Raw genomic sequence first — 7,389 nt, 5'->3', positions numbered from 1 at the left:
TGATGGATTCACAGTTCTATAGGCTATAGTACGAGGCACAGCCCACTGCCTCACTCTACCAGGCCAAAAAAAAGAGAAAAAACTGAGCCACAAATAAGTAAAACATTATTCAATTGTTTATCCCCATAATATGGTGCCTAGTACTCTCTTTGTTTCAAATTATAAAACATTCCAACAATCGTGAAGAGTCAAAGTTTTTTATATTTCACCAAATTTATATAATAGAATAATGACATTTATTATATAAATTAAATACCACTAGATTTTTTATTAGCTATATTTTCATAGTACATCAATTTGATATCATAAATTTTTATATTTCTCTCTATAATCTTGATCAAATTTGAGATTGTTTTGATTTCCTAAAATTTTTGGAATGTCTTATAATTTGAAACGGAAGGAGTAATCTCCTATCCCCTACCACCTAAAAACAACGATGTTCTGTTTACCCGTCGGCTGAATCCGCTCCCCCCGTGTGTCTGCCCTCGCAAAAAAAACCGGCGTCCCCGTCTTCCTCCTTTCCTGCTCCGTCCGCGTCATATCCCACGACTCGGGACTGTTCCTCCCCCTCGCGTCCCTGACGCTCGGCGTCCCCACAAGGTATAAACCATCATATTGAATTTGCTAAGAAAACAAACTAATGAACAGACAAAGCCCATGGCCTTTCATGTGTTTCCACAAGGTATGTAAATTGTTGCCCAGTAATGGTTGAGTATAAAGTTTAATCTGCTTGCATGTTGGTTCAGATGCACCATCGATGTCTTGTCCATCCATGTCTTCTATTCGGTTTTTTCCCCCTAATGGATTGCTATTTTCATGGGGCTCTTGTAGGTTACATTGGTAGATTTACTTGCTTATGGGTTTCGAGGACGAAAGAATTTTCTGCTCCTGTGTACCTGAACACTGAGTTCATGTGCTGTGAAGGATCAGCCAACACATGGGTCTGACCGTATGAGGACTTGTGGTTCCGGGGAGGGAGGCGACTCAGGAGGTTCATGCTGCAGCTACACAAAAGTAAGAAATTCCTTTACTGCTCGATCTGTTTAGTGGATTTCTATTGCTGCGTGTTGAGTTATTTTTGTTAATCTTATAGAGTAAATTTTGGAATCATAAGTTTACAATTTGTGGCATGGTTTGGCTATGAATGTTTTATCTCAGTTTCCTATGAGAAGCACTTGACAGTGGTATTTTCCTTAGGCATGTTGTTTTGATCTTGGAATCTTTTTTTTCTATTAGTAAATGAGTACTTGTTGCTTGCAGAATAGCTGCTTGCGAATTGTGGTAATATACATGTCAGGATTGAAGGCTTGCACATACCATATTGAGGATTTTAGTTCGCAAGTTGTGCCGTGATATTAGTTCACAAATTGTCGATGCTTCCAGCTTCTATTAGTTAACGCTTCTTTTTGTTTATCCAGATGATAGATATTTGTGATCTTTGTAGATAAGATTGAATTGATGTTTGTTTTTATATGTCTGGGCATCAACATTGCAGCCATTGTCCATTACATGGTATGTCTCGAACTCAAAAATTTTGGAAGGGGGTATCACTGCAGTCAGCCAGTCAGGTGCATCCAGGGCCTCCATATTCTTGTGACCATACTTCTGCCTGCTATGAAACCGATGAACCTTTTTCATTGCGACAACTTATCTACTTCATCTTCCTTGTGCAGAATTTTGGAAAGCAGAACTAAGCAATGACATGGGAATCGCAGCAATAATAAGCTCGATGACATTGGGAGTCACAACAATAATAAGCTCGATCAATAGGTAAACTAGACAAAACTGTTCAGTAGTTATCGACAATATTTCATACAGTTGCTGCTATGAATTATTTTCCATAACTCAAACCTAGGGATAGTTAGGATGTCTGCTTTGCTTGGTGGTGAAGGATTGATGATGTCTCCATCTTGGGCTCCTCAGTGTCGTCAAAACATGAAATTAGCTATTTAAGTTATAGCACATATGTGTGATGTTATGCCCGAGCCAAATCTTGTTACCTCACATTCAAATGGCACTGTCATTTTACTTCCTATTGCAGATGTGCTTTCTGAATAAATTGGCTATTTTTTTGGAAAGAAAAGAACAACTACGTGAAGCTATTTTTGTCAGGGCTGTTGAGAATTAGGATTTGGTAGTGCCATCAGCCACAACAAAAAATTGAGTCCTGGCCTCTTAGCTTGGGTCGCTGATGTCTTCGTAGGCATGTCACAGGACTCTTATAATGGTCAATGATCCACTGCCAGTATAAAAAAGATCCTGGTATAACTGTACAATTGATGCAAATCGTGATCTCATTGTGCATATTCAAGAGTCAATGACTGATCACGTATTGCTTGCATACACTATAGTCAATTCAATTGTATAATTTGGTGTTTCCATTAAGCTTCCTTCTTTACAAATTATGTGTGCATTAGACACTGTATGCTTCCAACTTCCATATATGCATTATGCAGAAACTATACCTATGACACTGTTTATGTTGTGTGTGTTGGCTTGGCAATGCTACGTAAATGATGGCTCAGAAAACATGTTGCAATGCATATTGATTTTAAAAATACCATGTTTTTATGTTACTCTTATTGCATTAATTTTTTTTTAGCTTCCGTGTCATTGTAAGAATCATGAGACTTGTGCTCTGGACTTAATATCTGCTATTTTTTTCCATGTGATTGTTTGTTAGCATGTCGGCCAGGTATAAACCAGGTTGGATCCATTCTCTCCCCCCCCCCCCCCCACCCCCCCACCTCATGTGAATATGCTTAGCTAAGTTGAATTGTCGATGGATAGCAATACATGAGAAAGCACACACGCATCTAAATCACGTTGGTTTCCAAAATACAATTCAGCTTGCCTCTTATTATTTCCTTCAAAGATAGCATATTGTTTCAAATTTGTTATAAGTGTATGACATTAATGTATCATATGTTCAACTATAATTTTCTGTGTTCATTTATATTATTTTAGGTGGGCTGATGGAGCTACAAGATAACACAAAACATCTGAAAACAGCATTAAGCATGGTGGTGGTGTTTTGATGAAAGTTCAATTAAACTATGGAATTAACTTTGCTTTAATGATGTGTTCAGACAAATTTTGTGATTTTTTCTATTTATATTTCTTGATATAAAATTCTGGTTACATAGAAAAAAGATTATGCTTTTAATCTTAGTTAATCTTTTGCTCCCGTAGCAACGCACGGGCATAAAGCTAGTAGTTATACATAAGGCCTAAAGTGACAGAAAAGTCCGTTGCCATTTTGCCAGTTTTGAATCACCATGGAATTGGCCTCAGGCACCCATTGATACTACTAACTGTTTTATATATATATACCGAAACGCTGATAAAAGCTTGTCATCGTAGTATCGTACGAAGTTAGTTGTGCCAAGAACGATGACAAATTAGTTAATTGCATCATAGCAGAAATCGTGTTCATAATAGTTCAGTTGATAAATAAACTGGATGTCTAATGTTCAGATGGCTTATTAGAGCAAGGGAGACATCAGACACGACAGAAGCACAGTACCTACATCAGTGGAGGACGCAAACACCACAGTTAGAGCTTAGAACACACTGAAATCACAAGTCATCAACTGCATTCAGACGACGCACACCATGACTAATTCCCAAGCTACCAAACTAACACAACCCGTAGTACTTTAAAACGAGGCACAAGTACTGATCTTGTGGTTGCTCCTCCTCCAGTCTTTAGATGCTTCAGAACCTGCAGAATCAAGCAAAATTAATGCCTGAGGATTCGCGGAAAATTTGGTTGAAAATGGAATTCTCAGAAACTAGAGGAAAGCAATGTGCCACTGCATGAAGTGCTGCGCATCATGCAATGATGCAAGCATGGGGAGAAGTGGGTTTCTTTGAGTGTTCATTTAGCTTGCTGCCAGTTAAGAAAGACATTTGCTTGGCTGGTATAGAGTCTTGAGGCGTTTTTTTCCCCCAAACAATCGGTTAGTTTGCTGTCAGTCTGTCATCACTGAAGAAAAGAATTGCTTGGTTGGTTTAGCAATCTTCACGTGCTCAGTAGGTAGCCATGGGGAGACATGGCCCATGTGGAGCTGCCTAAGACTCCATTTTTGCGCATGCATGTGGGCAATGCTGGTATGTCAAATGATGAATGTATAAAGAACTTTAGAGTCGCTAGCCTTGTAATGAATTGGGTTGTTTACTATAAGTAGCTTACGAGTAAAGACTAAAGAACCATGTCACGACTCATGAGCATAGTTATAGATGTTTGCAGGACCGGAGAAGAAGGCATCTTTATTTTCAAATCGCTCATTAACCAGGCATTTTTTTAACTAATTCTTTCACATAACCACTGATGCACGGAAAAATGAGAAGGAGCAAAAGCATATGCAAAAGGAACATTTTCAAACGACGAAACTGCTTTGTTTTCTGAAAAGAACATTTTGAAATGACGCAACTGAATATGTAGACGCGCTGATAGTGATAGGGAGAGGCATAGGTGAGGGGAAGCACCAAGAAAGTGAAGGAGAGGGAAGCTGGTCAAGATCAACGTTCTTACATGTAATAATGCTATTAAATAAATAAGAACAGGAAACAATGCCCGTGGCCTGTGGGCCTTCGCTGTTGCCCCAAATTTCTGAAGGCTAGGATCCCAAACAGCGCGAAGCCAAGAACAAGAAGAATCCACAGCGCGACCAAGAAGAAGAAGCGCCGGGTAGAAGAAAAGGCGCTGCCTACATAGTAGATACATCATACATACATGTCAACACGCTGTAGAAGGTTGGCAACGCAGGGACGCTGCAGCTAGGCGCCCCACACGGTGATCCCCTGCATCATGTTCTTGAACTCGCCGAAGTCGACGCGGCCGTCGCGGTCGCTGTCGACGTTGCAGATCATCTCCTGCACCGTGGCGAGGTTCCGCGCCTCGGGCAGGCCGAGCTTCTTGAGCACGGCCTGGAGCTCGGCGGCCGAGATGTAGCCGTCGCCGTCCTCGTCGAACACGCGGAACGCCTCCTTCATGTCCCCCTCCTCGTCCTCCTCCTCGGGCACCGCCTCCGGGATGGGGCCGAACAGCGCGTCCCCGAGCGCGCGGTGGAGGGACTCGAAGTCGTCGAAGCGGAGCCCCGCAGCGCCGGCCGGGATGTACCCCCCGACGGCGGCCTCCAGGCCGGAGCGGTCGGCGCCGAGGCCGAGCGCGTCGAGCGCCGAGGCCATCTCGTCGAGGGTGATCTCGCCGTCCCCGTTGCGGTCGAAGAGGTCGAACACGCGGCGCAGCCGCAGCGCGTTGAGGCTGCCGTTCCGGAGGCGGAACGACGGCGAGGGCTTCTTGGACAGCGACGGCTTCGCGGCGGCGTTCTCCATCGGGAGCTCTTCTCTTCCTTCCTTCGGGGGTTTGTGGGGGCTGCAAATGCGAGAAATGAATAATTGTGATGATCGTTGAGTGTCGTGGTGGGGGATGGATTTATAGCGAGAACGCGGCGCGGAATCAGGCCCACGGCGCGGGGCCCACATGAATTCTCTTCATTTTTACACCACTGGCTGTGGAGGGCCAATAGATATCATCATCTTCTTCTTCTTCTCCTCCTCCTTCTTGCACCTTATCCCGATTTAAAAACTTTGTTCATGACATATTGTCCATATGTGATCACCAAACTACTATCCTAGTACATATGTCAGCCTCAAGGTAATATGCTTATTGGCTCCTCGGTTATTGCTTAGTGGCTAGTGCCGTGCGCATTTTTTTAACTCTTGGACTAACCCCGGTTCCTCCGTTCCAATTGTGCGTTTGGATAGGCGTGGACTGACTAGCCCCTGTTCCTCCGTTCCAACTCCGTCGACTTGTTTTAGCGTTGGTTAAACGCTGTTCTTGGAAGACCAGGGGCGTGGATGCATCTGCGGCGCTGGCCTTCCCGGGCTGCGACTGCGAGGTCCTCGCTTCGTCAACATTGAGTACTAGTCTGTCCTCCCGTGAGTTAGAGAGATCCCGATCAGTTCGTTGATTGGGGGCGATCCTTCCAATCCACCGTCCGTTGTTGACCCACCTCGCCCTCCCCATGTGTCTCCAATTATCACGCCCCGGTAGCTCTCTCCCCGCTCCTCGGAACGAATAATCAAAGGCCGTCTTGGGCTGTTGGTGTTGGGCACCGACGACGACGCGGCTTCGATCCCATCGCTGCTTCCCTGGTGATTGCGGCGAACTACTCGGGCGCACGCCGGCGGCGCTCCGGGCCCGGGCCAGCGAGGGGGGAACCGTGTTCCCGGGATACGCGAGTGCCGAGCACGACGACCGGCGGCATCGGCGACGTGCCCGTGACTCAGGGCAGGCCACCGCGTCTCGTCTCATCCGGCACTACCCAGAAATAACAGGAGCCATTTCGCCCACGCGGCAGCTGTCGACACCGAGCAAGTGAGCCACGAGCGCGCGCCCGGGCCACTCCCTTCAATTTTCCTAGCGCACCGCGTCGTCAACCCTCGCCGTGAAGCATGGCGGGAGGCCGGAAAGGCGGGCGCAACCACCGCGCACTACCCTGTGACCCCTGGCCCTCTCGCCATCTAGAATGATGGCCAGCGACAAGTCAGATTGGGCTGGAACCGCACGCGGCTGCATAAAAGGCGTTCGTTTCATACAGTGTAACACTGTCTCACGGACAGTCCGCTTGGGGCGGCCGGGCGGCGGACGGTCCGCGACGGCTCTGTTTCAACCACTCCGAGACCGAGGTTCGTCGGTCGCCGCTACGTGCCGACCGTCGAGCCTTCCCCGGCCATCCCAGTACGCCGCATTGAAGGCGCGTACCTCCCCTTCACCCACCCCAAGCTCATCTCTCGTTCTCTCCCTCGTTTCACTCTCCCTCTCCCTCCCGATGCCACGGGTGGAGCTTGAGCTCCTCCCGTTCGCCGGCCGAATCCGCGCGTTTTCCTCCATGGATTTCAAATCCACCGCACCTAAAGCTCAGCCACCGCCCTAGCTTCCTCCTCAACCCCTCAAACCATAGCCACGACCCCCCACCTCGCCGGAAATCCCGGATTCCCCGGCCGCCGGTTGGAGTTTCGCCCAAACTCGACGTCACCGTGGAACTCCATCGCCCGGCTACCATTTCTTTCGTCCAAGAGCTCGAATAGACCGTAAGTAAGCCACTAATGCTCGTGCTCCCTTCGTTCCTCCACGTTCTAGTGGTTTCCACGCACGTTCTCTATAAAGTCGTTTTTGACCGCCACGGGCCGCACGTCGCCGACTAGGTTAGGCTTGATTTCTTCGCGTGCATCACCCATGCCCGTGTGCGTCTCGTCCAATAGATGGTGTAGTGCTAGCCTCGCCTTCGGTCGGGCCACCGTCGGCGGGAACGGCGTGCCGCGGCGCCGCGCCGCCCTCACTGGTGGCGGCGCGCGGTGTCAAAAGACAGGAATCGCGGA

The 7,389-nt window shown here is 47.2% G+C and overlaps 1 protein-coding gene across 1 annotated transcript; it reads right to left on the bottom strand.

Annotated features, from left to right (window-relative positions):
- Window positions 1–3,401: 3,401 nt before the first annotated feature.
- On the bottom strand, window positions 3,402–5,430 carry LOC120652476 (probable calcium-binding protein CML27). The gene is made up of 2 exons (XM_039930320.1): window positions 4,739–5,430; window positions 3,402–3,724 (listed from the first exon to the last, which is right to left on the bottom strand). The coding sequence occupies exon 1, from the start codon at window positions 5,338–5,340 to the stop codon at window positions 4,783–4,785; it is 558 nt and encodes a 185-aa protein (XP_039786254.1). The 5' UTR covers window positions 5,341–5,430; the 3' UTR covers window positions 3,402–3,724; window positions 4,739–4,782.
- Between the last annotated feature and the right edge of the window lie 1,959 nt (window positions 5,431–7,389).

Source organism: Panicum virgatum, chromosome 9K (genome assembly GCF_016808335.1).
Source record: "Panicum virgatum strain AP13 chromosome 9K, P.virgatum_v5, whole genome shotgun sequence".
Taxonomy (NCBI): Eukaryota; Viridiplantae; Streptophyta; class Magnoliopsida; order Poales; family Poaceae; genus Panicum; species Panicum virgatum.
The sequence above is the reverse complement of the archived record's forward strand: the minus strand, read 5'-3'. Positions and strand labels throughout refer to the sequence as shown.